Below are 16,245 nucleotides of genomic sequence, written 5' to 3'. Positions count from 1 at the left end.
AAGGTGGGGCTTCTCCGTAGGCTCCTGATCAGAGATTCTTTCAGCAAAAGGGACACTGGGATTGAGCATGTTAGCTCTGGACTCTGTCCCTGTCACCCTGTGTGATTGTAGTAACTGAATTATTTGGATCTCATGGCCTCTTTAGCATTCTAATTATTAGATGGTTTTTACTTCTTTTTACCTTTTGATATTTGAAGTTTCAAAGGTGAATTTCCATTTTCCTTGAGCCTGAGCAGGGTTGGTGCCAGGGCAGTTCAGTTGTCTGAAAGGTTATTTTTTATAGTAGCTTCAGTTTCACAGCAAAAGTGAGGGTAAGGGATAAAACTCATGTCCCATGCTTTGGTAGGTGGATTCCTATCCACTGAGCCATCAGAAAAGTCCTCTAAATGATGCTTAACTTGTAGATAGACACTGGTTCATCATGGCCACCGCACACATGAGGTTTCCATATTTGAGTATGGGTAAATAAACAAGTGATGTATGTCATCCTTTTCAAATTTACAGACACACAACCATTGGCTCTGTATTCATCAGCCCTGATGGTGTGACTTGGGCAGCAGGACTTTTACTGACATTGCGGTTGTTCTAGTTGCTAAGTCCTGTGCAACTCTTTTGTGACCCCATGGACTGCAGCCCGCCAGGCTCCTCTATCCATGGGATTTCCCAGGGAAGAACACTGGAGTGGGTTGCCATTTCTTCTCCAGGAGGTCTTCCTGAGCCAGAAATCAAACCCGGGTCTCCTGAACGGGGAGGAGGATTCTTTACCACGGTGCCACCAGGGAAGCCCATGTTGCTGACGATCACTTGCTCAAACCCATGCAAGTTACGGTACCAAGTTGAACCCTAATGGAAGCTATGGAAGCTGGGTAATTTTCATGTATCCACTAAGTTCATCAATTGATAAAATGTACACCTCGGGTGTAGAATGTTGAATATTGAGGAGGTCCTACACTTGTGGGTGGCAGGTTATCTAGGAAAACCTCGTGTGTGGGGCGGCCATGATGAACCAGTATCTATCTACAAGTTAAACATTGTTAAGAGGACTTTGCTGGTGGCTCAGTGGATAGGACTCTGCCTGAAAAAGCATGGGACATGGGTTTGATCCCTGCTCAGGAGGGTTTCACATGCTTCTGAGCAACTAAGGCCATGCATCAGAACTACTGAGTCTGTGCTCTAGAGCCCATGAGCTGCAACGACTGAAGTCTGCTTGCCTAGAGCCCATGCTCAGGAGTAGAGAAGCCACCGCAATGAGAAGCCGGCGTATCACAACGAAGAGTAGCCCCTGCTCGTCGCACTAGAGAAAACTGGTGGAAAAGCAATGAAGACCCAGTGCAGCCAGAAATAAAAAAATAAATAAAAATATATTTTAAAGAGTAGTTCAGAATTAAATGTTATTCCCGAAGTTGTAAGGTCTTCTTTTCATGTCCTTCTTTCTCAAACATCCAGAACACCATTGAAACATTGATTTTCCACAGGCTGACGACCTGCTCTGCCATTGGGGTGACTTCAAGACAAATCTGTTTTCATTCTGGAACAGCAACTAGTGAGCATCCCACCTTTCACACTGACCATCAGCTCTGCAGTGAACATCGTCACCACAAATCTCGGCCCCCGTGGAGTATGACCCAGGAGCTCATTCATTCGGCACACAGGTATGAAGCTCCCTACACCAGGCCTGGAGCGGGCCAGTGGACTCAGCAGAAGCAGGACAGGTGAATCCTTCCATGTCTGAGCTCCCAGCTCAGGGATCCTCTTAGAACTGGAGTCCTGGTCAACATGTGTGCACACTGAATGTCACTGTATCCACTAAACTGCATTTGCATGGGGAGTATAGGAATATGTTCATTTCCAACATCCTCACCCTTTACAGAAAAATTCTGTGAGGAGATACCACATCTATATGTCGATCTCTCTGCCACACCCCATCCCTCCTTTATCCCCTACCCATCCTTCCATTCATCTTTTCATGAAGTCCTTTGGCTGTGCCCTTGTGGTTGACCAGATGCCAAGCCCCTGAGATACCCACAGTAGCTTTCTCCGTTGCTCCATTTAAACACCATGGTTCCACAGGTGGTGCACCTGAGCCGCGGTGATTCCTGCAGAGTCTGTCCCAATGGAAGGTAAGGGAGGCCCCTAGGACCCCGGTGACCATTATTCTGGGTATCTTGAACATTTTTCATGACTGTTAGGGATGCCGGATGGGTTAGACCTGAGCCCTTGGGAAGCATAGTGCTGGTTTTGGGTGTCAGAGTTACCCCTGTCAATGGTACATTTATGGAGAAGAGGAAGTTTGGGGTGACTGTGGGAGTCCCAGTTCCTTCTCTTCCCTGGGGTTCACAGGCAGACAGAGGAGCCCTCGGGTGACGGATTGTACCCTGGAGACTGGTCTTCGGGCCCCACTTGTCCTTCAGCAGGACCCGTGCTCTGTTGGAAGCATGGAGAGATGGCAGAAGCCCTCACACCAGGCTCGGGGCTCGGCCTGGAGGAGCTGCGAGGGTAGCCCAGGCGTTCTGCTCAGCCTTGCTCCCTGGGGGAGGGGGGATCATTTGGAGAGTGAGGGAATAGGAGGCTGTGCTCAGGGGGCCTCCAGGCTTGGTGATGGCTGTTCCAAGGTCAGGTACCGAGGGTCAGGACTTAATCATGAAACGTTCCCTCCAAGTTGTAGACAAGCCAATTATCTGACACTCAGCAGTGGGGATATACTCTGAGGGACAAAGTTAGTTCTTAGACTCCTTGGGGACACGCTCCAGGTGCAGGAATCATTCACCTGGGAGTTATCATGGGTGTAGCTACAACTAATACACAGATAGCAGAAAGTGTTCCCGATTCATAAAGTAGAGCAAAGTGGGTTATCCCTGCACACCTTCTACCATGTTCATCTTCCTTACAGAATAGAAATGGGCAGGATATCCAGCTGCCCCTTCTTATTGAGGCCTTCTTGCTACAGCCCCTGGGATGAGCACAGCAGAGACACTGTCCATGGTGCTGATGAACACAAGCTACCTAGGGACTTGGGAGTTGTGGTCTTTGAGTCACATCTGCTTTCGTTTCATTCTGAAAAATTGGGCATTGCTAGAAAAGAAGATGCTTCCATGGTGGCTCAGATAGTAAAGAATCTTCCTGCAATGCGGGAGACTTGGGTTTGATGAGCCTACAGAGGTGGGAATGGCTACCCACTCGTAATTCTTGCCTGGAGAATGCCATGGCAGATGTGCCTGGAGGGGTACAGTCCATGGGGTTGCAGAGAGTTGGACAGACTGAGCAACTTTCACTTCACCGAAAGGAAGAGGTGGGGAGAGCTGCAGGGAGTGTGGACTGGCCTCAATCTCCAGGGCTCAGGGACAGTGAGATTGCTGTGGACGTCATGGCAGGACTTGACCCCACATCAGCATGACAAAGTCCAAGCTGCCCAGAGCAGATTGCAGTGAGGGAAGATGATGACCACGGCCTTGAGAGGAGTGGTAGGCAGAGCAAAGAACCATACAAGATGTCCACAACTTCAAGCCCACAATCCGAGAAATGTGCCCCATGATTAAGGAAACCTACAGATGAGTGACCGAAAACTGCTAGCCCAGGTGTGTGGTGGGGGCTGCAGGTGAGATCCGGGTGGGAAGGGCCCTTGGGACACTTTGAGGAGGGGACAGGTAGGCCCTTTGCCGTGGTAGCCAGGTTGAGTTTTAGGTAGAGCCCTGTGACTCTGCCCTGAGGCTCGTGTGTGTGTGTGTGTGTGAGGGGGAGCCTCATGATCCACACTGGAGAACAAAGTGGAAACCAGTGGGAAGTGGACAGAGGTCATGGGAAGTTGCTGGGAGGGCCTTGGTCAGAGCATGGCTTCTGGGTCCCTCTTACTTGGGTGACTCTTGATGGCTCCTCGGGGTCCCCAGGGACCTCTTACTTGGGTGACTCTTGATGTCCTCAGGGCTTAGGTCCTTAGGGAAACAACAGAAACCCATGGAAAGTGTAGACATTCTGGATCCTAGACCTGTGGACAGACAACAGTCCCTGTCCCATCGCTGACTCAGTGGAGATTAGTGGAAGCAAACTCCGGGGTAAGTGACAGACAGGGAACGCTGGAGTGCTGTAGTCCACAGGGTCCCAAAGAGTCGGACAAAACTTAGTGACTGAACAACAAAAAGTCATCTGAGACAGACACAAGTTGGGGCCAGCAGAGACTGGTGAGGAGGGCCAGAGGGCTCAGGACACCAAGAGGTCTCATCCATAATATTTATCTCACCCACGACTCGTCCTTCCTGACACGTGTTCTAGTGGGTCTCAGATGGCCGCAGATTCTGTGCTCCAGAGACTCCGTTCCAAGTGAGCAAGCACTGGGAGGTTTCTGGGACCCCAGGGCAGTGTGAGGACTGCCGAGTGCCCACGTGGCTGAGAAGGGTCTGATGACCCTCCTTTCCTGTTAGCATGCCCCACCTCCATTCTCACAATCTTCCCCTTCCTTTCTCCCAGAGAGTAGATGGGGAAGTCAGGTAACTAGAGCTAATACTTTCCCTGTGGGACCATGGAGAAACTGGAGCAGAGATTCAGGTGAATTTCTTGCTGGACAGGACCCAAGGGCAGTGTATTTTGCAAGCAGGGGAAGGAAAGTGCTCTTGATTCGGATCTCGGGTGGTCCACAGTGGGTCACAGGCCCAGTCACTTGGCCTGTTGGGACCTCCCCCGACTGTGGGAATCGCAGCCTGAGTTCTGGTCCATCCAGGGTTCAGGGCAGCCTGTCAGGGTCTCCAGGAATCCAGGAGGGACCCTGAGCCTGGGCCCAGGTTCCCAAATAGCCTCAGGTCTCAGAGCTGGTTCTCTGCCTCAGGCTCCACCTCTTGACCTCACTCGGGTTTTGGGTCTCAGATAAGCTCTTTCGCACTGTCCGTAAGGAGATGTATCTGGAGGAACTAAGGACCCACATCTGCTTTGTGGTTGATACGACAGTAAGTGTCTGTGTCGGGGCGTAGTAATTCCTGCAAAAGAAAACCAATGCCTCGGAGCTCATATAACCTTCTCAGATGACTTCCCAGGGACTTCCCAGCCCCAGGTCCCCCAGGGCTGCTCTGTTGGCGGTCTGGTTGTGTTAGAGGTTTTTGGCCCAGGTCCCCTTCTTCTTCATCCCTTTTCCATCATTCCTGCTCTTTCTTGGACCTCCAAGCACAGCCAGGTGTGCAAGGGGCATTTCCTTGGCCCCTTGGGCTTATTGGACCAGAAATTGGATCCCCACACTCACCTGGTATATGGGAACTGGTGATCTGACATCAGCTGCGGAGGCCTGGGCATGGGAGTGAGCGGGCATAGGGAAAGAGGGAAGGAGAGTCATTTTTCCCAAGCAGCCTTCTCCGAGCCTGCAGCCCCTACCCCAAATCCGATCTGGGCTCTGTTTCCCACCCTTGTTAGCCTGGCTCCCCTGACTGATGATCCAGTGCCCACTCTCTGAATTCCAAGGTTCTCCTGAGGTCAAGTCAGGGGACCAGGGCAGTCTCAGGATAAGGTGGCGGGTGGTCATGTCCCTGAAGTGCATCCAGTTTCTAGCTTGGTGGGACTCGCCATGTCCTAACTACCCTTATGAGCTTCCCTGGTGGCTCAGAAGGCAAACAATCTGCCTGCAATGCGGGAGACTGAGGCTTGATCCCTGGGTCGGGGAGATTCCCTGGAGAATGCAATGGTAACCCATTCCAGTATTCTTGCCTGGAGAAATCCATGGACAAAGGACCCTGGCAGGCTACAGTCCATGGGGTTGCTTGAGTTGGAAATGACTGAGCGACTTTAAACTACCCTTGAGTGAAAGAGGTATGCACAGTGCGTCAGGGTTAGACATTCCCCCTGCCCTGAGCCTGTGAAGCTGGGAGGCTGGGGAGAAGAGACAAGGAAGGGATGTACTTACCTGGGAGACAGAGCTGCCAGATGGACCACGTCCTGGGAGAAGAAATGGGAGTGAGCACCGGGGCTGTGAGGAAGCTTAGCCCATTCTCTTAGGAGAGGTTGGATATCCACCTTCTGTAGAACCATGGGAGAAAGATCCCCACCAAGGGACAGACACTCTGGCAATTTCAGGCCCCAGTGAGTGTGAGGGAGCCTCCCAGGATTATAAGCCATTACAAGCACACTAGCCATTGGGGTCCCCTGTGCTGAAGCCCCAGAGAAAGGTCCTGAGACCCTGGGCGTGGCAGGCAGGAACAGACAAGGCAGGGCCTGACTGGGGCTCCCCGCTGTCCTGGGCTGAACAGACACTCACCTGAGGTGGACGCTGGGGGCGAGTTCCCTCTGTTGTGGTGCAGGCAACCGGGGTTAGGGAAAAAAATAAGGCTTATTTGTGAGGAGTGTAGATGTAGGTCGAGGCTTTGGTGTCAGAACATGGGACAGGAGGATCCCCACGTCCAAGCAGAGGCTGGACACCTCCTTTCTCCACCAAGGCTGCATAGAGGGGAGGGCCCAGCAAGGAGGCTGAGGAAAGTCCTTAAGAAGCCATATCTGCCCTCAGTCCAGAGGGGCAGGACCATAGGCTAATAGGGTTCAGGAGAAAGTGGCCACCAAAGGGACCAAGGTGCTGGGAAAGGCATCCATCCATCCAAAGGCTTTGTCTGAGTGGATTCATCACACTTATGGAGAAACCAGGGCCAGTGCATGGGGAGGAAAGGGGAAGCCCGTCACTCTGGGATCTCACTGGGTGCAGTGTCGCTGCTGTGGCCACCTGCCCTCGTCCAGGAACTGCTGAAATGCGACAGTGGCCTTGTCCTCTGTCTCCATCTACCTGGACCTTCAGTGTAAAGACCATCTGCTAACCTGGCACGATGTTCTGTCTCATGTTCCGGGGCTGCTGTTAACGCAGCTGCCAGCTGGGGGCATTTGACCCAACGTGGCCTATCCAGACTTCCACTCTCTGGCCAAGCGTGGACTTGGCGAGGACGACCCTCAGATCCTGGCCCTGTGACTGCCCGTCATAGAGTAGCTGGATTTAAATACACAGGAAGAGATAGCTTTCTCTGAGTACTTACTACCTGCCAGCCTACATATAGGGAACTAGGACAAGGAGGGGTCTTAATTCTGTTAACGGAGAGATGAGGCTTCCCTGGTGGCTCAGAGGTAAAGAACCCGCCCGCCAATGCAGGAGATACACGTTTGATCCCTGGGCCAGGAAGATTCCCTGGGGAAGGAAATGGCAACCCACTCTAGTATTCTTGCCTGGAAATTCCATGGACAGAGGAGTCCATGGAGTGGCAAAGGATTTGGACAAAACTTCGCGACTAAATAACAAAATAAATGAGGAAAGTGTTAAAGAAGGTGCCACAGGTCAATACCTGGTGAGGGAGGAACTGAAGGACGAAAGAGAATATCCATGGGGAAGTGGGGAGGTCCTGGAGATCCAGGCCGAAAACTGGAGGATGGGGTGTCCTTCTTCTAGGACTAGGGTCAACCTGGAAGCAGGAGCAGAATCTGGGAATGGCACTGTACCTGTGAAGGAAAATGAAACATCCCAGGGCAGCCACCAGTGTCAGGACAAACAAGACCCCAATCACGATGCCGATAATGGCCCCCACACCGAGGGCTCGGGTATTTTCTTGCCCTGAAAGCAGAAGAGAAAGAGAGAGGGGAAATGGGGTCCGAGTTCACTGGAGGGAATATCCAGAGGAGTCTTGCAGGGAGGGGGCCTGGTGAGGAGGAGGGAAATGCTCTGAGGTCTGTGTGTGGCTGTGCTTTGTCATCACAGCTTCTTCCTGACTCTCCCACTGCACGAGGTTGCATCATTTTTCTCTTTATCAAGTTTGAAACTGGGACTTGCTCTAAGTCTCACTCTCTCACTGTAGCCATTTCCGTGTCCTGTTCATTTTCCTCTGAAGGGCTCTTCTTGTCTCACATTATGGCCCCTCCCTCTGAGTTTTTGTTTCCATCACAATTGTCGGTCTTAGACGGTGGTTCTTTTCCAGTCCACTCAACGTTGATTAGTAGTAATAACATTAATGAACTGTTTCCAGGTCCTCCTGTGCGACTGGCACAGTGGGAAATCCTTTACACCCATTTGCTCTGATCTTTCCATCCCCATGAGGGAGGGGTTGTCATCCCCGCTGTGCATACACAGATTTGAGACACACAGTTCTTCAATAAAGGAATGGAGTCATAGAACTAGGACCAGGTAAACCCAAAATGTAACCGAGTTGTTTGACTCTACGGCCAAAAACCACAACGTTGAAAACCAAAATATCACCTGTGAAAACATTTCTTGCATGCTGACTCTGTGTAGGCAAGAACTTTACCTACAGGAAGAATTTTAATCTCACTCACTTCCTAGTGAACATCCTTCACAGCAGCCCTAAGATTCAACCCTTCCTCTCCAGTTTTACAGATGGGGAAACAGAGGCACAAGATCCAGCGCCTTGCCTACAGTCAAACAAGTCTCACAAACAATAACCAAACTACGACAAAATTAGCTAAGCTTTGCAATTAATTAAACACATTGTTCTGCAGGCTCCGAAAGGAGACTACCCACGTCCCCATTATTTGCATTCATTACACACCCACTTCCAGTGAACTTACAAGGGAAGATGCAAAGGTGTTGAAGGTCACTTAGATTGCTCAGCTGGGGAGTGGGCGTCACATCTGCAGACTCTGACTGGGAGGAGACCCTACCCTGATTGGACCCTGCATCCTTCGTCCTGACACTGTTGCTTGTCTGGGACAGCATCGCCTTCCCAGTGAGCTGGAAACTCTGCTCATTGAATCACTGACCATTGGATGCATGTCCCCATATCACTTTGTCTGTTTGCACCCAGATTGGAAGGTTCATGGGATTTCTAAGAGGGAGGGCTTGACTACCAAAGAGCATGACCTTTACTGTGGTTCCAGATCATTGTATTCACTCCTCTGTCCGTGGAATTCTCCAGACAAGAATACTGGAGTGGGTTGCCATTTCCTACCCCAAGGCATCTTCCTGACCCAGGGATCAAACCTGCATCCCTCAGTTTCCTGCATTAGCAGTGGCAGGCAGGTTCTTTGGTTCTTTACCACTAGCCCCACCCTTGAAGCCCCTAGAGAGGGAAGAGGGTACATCAAACGTGACCACAAGTCCAGTTCCTCAGTTGATGCCATCTGAGAGCTCCTTGGGATGAGCCTTCCTTCTCAGGGTCCCAAACTAGCCTCCTTTCTGTTGTGGTCTTCTACTGCTAACGTGCTTGTCTGAGACTGACCCAGGTAGCTACATAATCAGTGTCCATGTCTAAAGCACTGGAGTCCTTAGTGTGAGGGGATGGCTGTCTCCATATTGGGGAGGTCTGAGGAGAACCTGCTCCTCGAGAAAGATGTGTTCTTCCTCATTGTTAAATTATTCAAACAGGGTTGAAGAAAATCTGGAGCTGAAGTATAAGAACTGAAAACAAGAACTTAGAAGGGTGATTCCTCAGTACATCTGAGCAGGTAGAAGAAAGCATCAGTGAACATGAAGATAGAAGAAAAAAGAAGTTATTCAGACTGGGGCGTAAAAAGGGAAAAAAAAAGAGGACTAGTGACTCCAGGCAAAGTATTATGCAGAACTCCATCAAGTGGACAAACATAAGCAGTATGGGAGTTCTTGAAGTAGAAGAGAGAGGAAAAAGCAATGAAAAATATATATAAAAAATAAATGATTTAAAACTTTTGAAACTAGATGAGATCACATACTAGAGATGGTTAAGGAACTCCAAAGAAAAGGTAAGTCAAGGTAAGACACTGTGACACAATATAGTCAAATTGTTGTAATACCGAGGGAAAGAGGAAGTGAAAAACGCAGCAAGAGAGAAGTGACTTATCAAGTACAGTGGATCTTCAATAAGTGAAAAGCAAATTTCACACCAGAAGGTATTGGGATGACTGATTTAAGTCCTAAAGGGAAGACTGTCAGCCAGGAAACCAATGTACAGAGAACCTCTCCTTCAGTGAAGCTCAAATTAGGACTTTCCCAGATAAACAAGAGTCGAGGGAGTTTATTCCTTGGAGACATGGCATATATGAAATGTGAAAGGAGTCCTGATTGAACAAACACTACGCAGTAGTTCAGAACCACAGGAATACGTAAAGAGGAGTGGTCAAAATGACACAGAAGCTAGCGATCTCACTTAAGCCAGTATCATTGTCTTTGATGTAATCGGTTGTTTTTGTTTTTTATTTCAAAGGTATTACATGTAACAATATTTATAAATCTATATAACGGGTATATATTGTATAAGGATGGCTGAAATCTATGAGAGTAAGTGTATAGAATGGGGGGATGGAGATGGATAGGAGCACATTGTTTGTATTATACATCATAGGATCTAGTTGGTATTTCAACTTGATAGTTATATGTTTAAGGTATAACTGTCATCTTCAAGTTAGGTACTAAGAAAAGAAATGAAATATACTGGAAAGGGGAAGAATAGAATCAAAATGACACATATGAAAGGAAATCACCTAAATACCAAAGAGGAAGTCATAGAGGAATTAATGAATAAAGCATGTAGGACATATAACAAATAAAGAGATGGCAGAAGTTCTTTGCTATCAGGAAGTCTTTGAATGATAGATGGCCTCAACCTTCAAACTAAAGGCAGAGGTTGACAGAATGGATAAAAATTATGATCCATCTCTATACGCTCTTCAAGGGACTCACTTCAGATACAAAGACATAGAAGGCTGAAGTAAGGTTGAGAAAAGATATTCTATGCAAATAGTAATAAAAAGAGAATTGTGGTGGCTGTATGAGCGTCTGATATAATAATCTCTAAATCATAAAAGCCTGCAAGAGACATTAGTGTTAGCCGCTCAGTCGTGCCCGACTCTGCGACCCCATGGACTGAAGCCCACCAGGCTCCTCTGTCCATGGGATTCTCCAGGCAAGGATACTGGAGTGGGTTGCCATTTCCTTCTCCAGGGGATCTTCCCAACCCAGGGATCGAACCCGGGTCTCCTGCACTGCAGGCAGATCCTTTTCCGACTAAGCTACAAGGGAAAGGAACTTACATATCGAGAAAAGTTTCCATTCACCAAGGGAATCAGACAATTATAAGCATCATGCACCTAACAACACCAGAGTTGTGAATCTAAAGTGGACAGCATCGAGGGGAGAAATAGCTCTGTCGTAACAGTGACACTGCAACACCCCACCTTCAGTAATGGACACAGCAGTCCAGAGAATCAGTGAGAACTAGAGACCGTGAAAGCACTGTAAACCTGAGACCTAATGACCAATAACAACACACAATCAGAGGAGTTTATGTTTCGCAAATTACAGTCCTCAAGGCCCCCAACTCTCACCACACTCGACACCGCCCATCCTGTTAGGAAATGGTGTCACTTCCACTGCAGAGACGATGGTGCAACGAAGAAAGACAAGTGGAGCGACCTGGAGTTGAATGTAAGCCTGTATCACAGCAGCGCCAACTCACATACTGACACTTACTGCCTGAAGACATGTCTGCTGTGATTCCACTTTCATTGGAGCGCGAATTCACAAAGCTCTACAAAGTGCCTCGTGAACACCACTGTACACATAAGAAAAAGGAGATTTAGGCTTTGACTCACTGGGATTTCCCAGGAGGCACTAGTGGTAAAGATCCCCCCTGCCAATCGGGAGACATAAGAGACACGGATTCAGTCCCTGGGTGGGGAAGATGCCCTGGAGGAGGACACGGCAACCCCTGCAGTGGAAGGTGGCGTCTTAACCCCTGGACCGATTCTAGTGCTGCTTCCAGCGGTCTCGCAACAAGGCTTCACAGCAGAGGGCCAGGAGAAATCAGGGGATGAGGAGGGCAGAGACAGCACACGTTCCAATTGCTTGACGTGAAGGAAATGAGATGACAGGATAATCGTTGGTGGAATTAATAAAGGAAGGTTATCCAGGTTAAAATGGGCTTCACTGGTGGCTTAAATGGAAAAGAGCGCCTGCAGTGCAGTAGACACAGGTTTGATCCCTGGGTCAGGACGATCCCCTGAGTAGCGAATGGCAACCCACTCCAGGATTCTTGCCTAGGAAATCCCACGGACAGAGTATCCTAGTGAGCTATAGCCTGTGGTGTCCCAAAGAGTCGGACACCACTGAACGACTCACACAGGAGGCAATGATGGTTACTCACAGGTCACACTCAGCCTGAGGGGGTCACTTTTGCTGGAGTTGCCCCTGTTAGAGACCTCACACTGATAATCCCCGGTGTCCTTTCTGCTGACGGGGTCTATGGTGAGGGTTCTATTGTCTGAGGACAGTGTCATCCTCTCTGCGAGGGGGAGACTCTGGCCTTTGAAGAACCAGCGTACGGAGACCCGAGTCTCATCTGTGAGGCAGGTCAGGACCACGGGACCCTCATGTTCTGTGACTGCGGTGTTGCTGGCGTGGAGGGAGGGCCGTGCCACTGGGGCTGTGGAGAGACAGAGGGGTGACTGCTGAGAGTGGGTCAGGGGCCTGGGCCATGCTCCCTCTTGGAGATCTCAGCCGGCCCTGGGCCCCAGTGACCTCTGTAAAGGCGCCTGTAAGGAAGGCCCTGAGTCTTTGTTCAGGTGGCAATGGGAAAGAGATGATCACACATCTCCTCTGACCCTCATATCATGCCAGGGGGACCCTTGCCTGGTTGCTGGGACAACACTCTAGTGTTGGACCGCTCTGTGCTATCAACCCTGGGAACCTTGGTTTTCCGACTGTGGTGCCATCCAGGCCAGGCAGGGAATGTAGGATCTGAGAGTACATGTTATGACTGGGGATACAGAGAACCTGGGCATGTTGCTGGGCCTCACATTGGCAAGCCGGGAGCATGGTGTGGCTGGGTTAGAGGCTGTGTGGCTGGAGAGGTTGAGGTTCCCTCTGGATAGTAACAGAAGTCTGAGGGGGAAGTGGTGGGGTGTCCGGACCATTTGGTGCAATCAGAAGAAAGGGAAGTTCCTGGTCTGTATAGGGCCCCTGGGTCCTTCTGAGCTGGTCACATACTTGTCTGAAAAATCTGCAGTCATTACCCTTCACGCTCACTCATTGTGAGTCTGACGTTAATTTGTTTCTCGCATCATATTCTGGTGATCCTCAGCCACCAAGACAGAGCAGCCCCTTCCCTCCCTGTCTTCATTCAAGGTGGACCTGCCTGGACTTGCCTGAAACAGGAAGTCATGTCCAGCCTGGGTGTCCAGGGGTGACGGGCCATGTACTCGGACCTGAGAGGGATGGGTGTGGATTGGCCTCTGGCAGCGTGCATTTGGGCGGGCAGCTCAGGTCACGTAGGAACAGAGGCTACTCACAGAGGACATGCAGGGTGAATGGGTCACTGCGGCTCACACTCACTGGGTTCCGGGCTTCACACACATAGGGTCCTGCGTCATTCCTTGTCACAGTGACTACTGTGAGAGTCCTCTTGTCCTTGGACAGTTCCAGCCTGGTGCTGCTGGGGAGGCTCTGACTGTTGATCCACCAGGTGTAGGAGGTGCTCTGGGTCTCAGCTCCACATGTTAACACCACAGTGTCCTCATGCTCCCAGGGGTTGGAGTTGTTGCTGGTGATGACGGGGGTGGGTAGCACCGCTGTGCAGGTAACAGAGAGAACACACCCCTGAGCCTCCCTGGTGGCTCAGACAGTAAAGAATCTGCCTGCCAGTCAGCAGACCTGGGTTCAATCCCTGGGTTGGGAAGATCCCCTGGAGATGGGAATTGCTACCCAGTCAGTATTCTTGCCTGGAGAATTCCAAGGACAGCAGAGCCTGCTGGGCTATAGTCCATGAGGTAGCCAAAAGTGGGACATGATTGAGTGACTAACATTTCCCTTTCTTTATACCTTTGCTTCCTCTAGAAACATCTTTAAACAAAATTGGCATCCTTCTCCTATCAGCCAGACAGTCTTTAAAGAATAAGGCAGGCTTGTGTATGGCAGGACAAATGCATGGGGAGCTGAGCTCAGAGAGTGTGAGGCCACCTTGCTCTGTGTCTGGGAGAAGCATAGGCTTCCTCGGGGGTTGACTGTGCAGCAGCGTTTAGTGGTGGACAGAACTGGGTGGGAATCAGAGACCACCGGACATCTGTCCTGGTTTCATCAACCAGCCTCATGAGAGCGTTCCCTGGGCTGCACCCTGGGGATGAGGAGCTGCCCGGAGCTCCTTCTCCTCTCTGTTCCTCCCTGGGGATGCTGAGATTTCTCTGGAGTCTCCAAGTCCCCCAGGGCAGTTGACTAACAGCCTGGGGACCTTGTACCTGTGTGCTCTCCATGCTGAGTCTCAGGAGTAGGACGAGGTTGTGCCCCTGTGCGGATGTGGCTCTCAGGGCTGAGCCCTGGCTGGTGACCAGCTCAGGAGCCTAGGGATCTGGCACAGGCTTCCCAGTGTCACTGGAGGCAGGAGCCCTGGGACAGGGTCTGGGAGGGGCTTCCTGGGGCTGAGCTTCTCTGTGAGGATCCCTGGGGGCCCTCAGGCCAGGGTCTTCCCTGAGTCCTGCAGGGTCTTCCTCAGGGTCATGGTCACAGGACGGGACCCAGGCGGCTCGACTGAGAGTGCTCTCCCTCTGCTGAGTCCCTCCATCAGACCGTCCTTCCCTCTACACAGTGTCTGCAGGGTCTGGGTTCCTGGAAAGCATTTCTGACCCTTCGGAGTTTGTCTCCACAGTGTGTGTCCTGCACTGAATGTTCAAACCCCAACTCGGGACATAATGCAGAGGGGGATGGAGGCACCATCCGGGTCTGTCAGTCCTGTGTGTGTGAACAGAATTCAACCATCCCCCCTACCAAACACCTTGAGGTCAGAGAGAAGGCACTCACTGTATATGCAGAGGTGTCCAGTCTGTCCTTCTGTCTGTAAATCAACCTTTGAAATGAGCAGCATGTAGGATCCTGTGTCTTTCTGGGTGACGTTCTGGATCAGCAGGGTTCCGTTGGGGTAAACTGTCTCCCGACCGCTGTATGCAGGCCCTCTGGTAGTTACATTAGTGTCTACTCTGTATGATGTGATTAGCTGGCTGTTGTCTACCCTTTCTCCTCTGTGCCAGGCATAGCCTAGAGGATTCTCTGGCACGTTGCGGGCAAGTAGAAGAACATCCGTCCCTTCTGCAGCAAAGGGGGGCATCGTTTCAATAATGAACTGGGCAGTGGTGGGTGGGGTCCAGAAAGTTAAGAGTGAGACTAGGAGGGAAGAGAGAGAAACCAGTTAATATCTGACCAGTGTCGGGGAGGGGAACATGGCGCCCTGGGTCCCGAGCAGGTCTCTTCCTTCCTCAGCCTCGGTGTGTGAGTGTATGTGTGTGTGTGTGTGACTGTGTGTGTGTGTGTGGTATAAGGTTAGCAGCATGACTCGCATCACTTCAGCACCTCTGGGCTCGTTTTTCCCTCTGTTTCCCCAGCTGTGCCCTGGCTCACTCCCTCGCTGCCCTCACACGCCTGCTCACACTCAGGGCCTCTTGGGAGCTGCCCCTCCCCAGACCACCTGCTCTAAAGACCCTCCGTGTTCACTTGCTGACCCTTCCCTGCTCTTTTCCTGCGGGACGCCTGTCAGCACGTGCCAGCACATTCTCCATCTCTCTGCTTGTCTGTCTTCCTCCCCGCAGAGCGTGGGCTCTGTGAGGGCAGGGGCTTGTCTGATCCTGCTTGGAACCCAGTGCCAGGACCAGGCTCCAGATATTAATACCTGGGGATGAAGGAAGGAGTGTTCCCTGGAATTCTGTAGCCTGGTGTTAGTTTCTTAGGGTGCTGGGTAAGGACAACGTTTGCTGTCCTGGTTATGTCTTTTTCTGTAGTGACACAATAAATTGTTATTATTGTCATCATTTTTCAACAATTCTGCTCCGTGAAGAATAACTCATAAAACCTACAGCAGTTGAGGTCTCCCCGCCCCTCACCAGCTCTAGTTCATGGAGCGTCCCCTGTGGCTGAGCCCCCCGCCCTCCCCTGCTCCCCTGTCCTCTGCCCTCGGGTCTGAACAGAAGCCCTCTGTCCCCTCAGAGCCCTGTCTCCCCCAGGGACCAGCCAGTTTCTTGTTCTCCAGTCTCGGCCCACTCCCTAAAATTGTCCCCTCTCACCTGCCAGGAGGAGCCTGTTCCAGGGGACATGCCTCCTGCTTGCAGGGCCTGACGGGGCCTCCATGGTGCCTGCTGTCTGCTGTGTCCCTCTGTCTGAGGAGAACTTCCTCTCCAGAAACGCTCACGAGCACTGCAGTCCTTGTGTGAGCTGTGCTGTCCTTCCTGCTCTGTGCTGGGCCTGACCCCGGGGCAGGAGCGCTTGGCTGGGTCACGTGGCCCGGGGCGGGGTCTCTGCCCAGGCCCCGCCCTCTCCCTCCCCTCTCATCCTGCCCT

The 16,245-nt window shown here is 51.1% G+C and overlaps 1 protein-coding gene across 5 annotated transcripts; it reads right to left on the bottom strand.

The window, feature by feature from the left end:
• Positions 1 to 1,342: 1,342 nt before the first annotated feature.
• On the bottom strand, positions 1,343 to 16,170 carry LOC148774347 (cell adhesion molecule CEACAM7-like). 5 transcript variants are annotated; one of them, XM_088830300.1, is made up of 10 exons: positions 15,973 to 16,116; positions 15,582 to 15,684; positions 14,720 to 15,079; positions 13,219 to 13,497; positions 12,075 to 12,353; positions 7,293 to 7,446; positions 6,230 to 6,258; positions 5,879 to 5,910; positions 5,225 to 5,266; positions 1,343 to 4,964 (listed from the first exon to the last, which is right to left on the bottom strand). In XM_088830300.1, the coding sequence occupies exons 3-10, from the start codon at positions 15,021 to 15,023 to the stop codon at positions 4,899 to 4,901; spliced, it is 1,185 nt and encodes a 394-aa protein (XP_088686426.1). In that variant the 5' UTR covers positions 15,024 to 15,079; positions 15,582 to 15,684; positions 15,973 to 16,116; the 3' UTR covers positions 1,343 to 4,898. The 5 variants fall into 5 exon arrangements, with proteins under 5 accessions (XP_088686426.1, XP_088686424.1, XP_088686425.1 ...); XM_088830298.1 differs by lacking the exon at positions 15,582 to 15,684 and having other exon boundaries at positions 15,973 to 16,170; XM_088830299.1 differs by lacking the exons at positions 7,293 to 7,446; positions 15,582 to 15,684 and adding an exon at positions 7,447 to 7,558 and having other exon boundaries at positions 15,973 to 16,150.
• Between the last annotated feature and the right edge of the window lie 75 nt (positions 16,171 to 16,245).

This window comes from Moschus berezovskii, chromosome 22 (genome assembly GCF_049115385.1).
Source record: "Moschus berezovskii isolate FMDL1 chromosome 22, NW_MosBer_1.0, whole genome shotgun sequence".
NCBI lineage: Eukaryota > Metazoa > Chordata > Mammalia > Artiodactyla > Moschidae > Moschus > Moschus berezovskii.
This window is presented reverse-complemented; position numbering and strand designations above follow the sequence as displayed.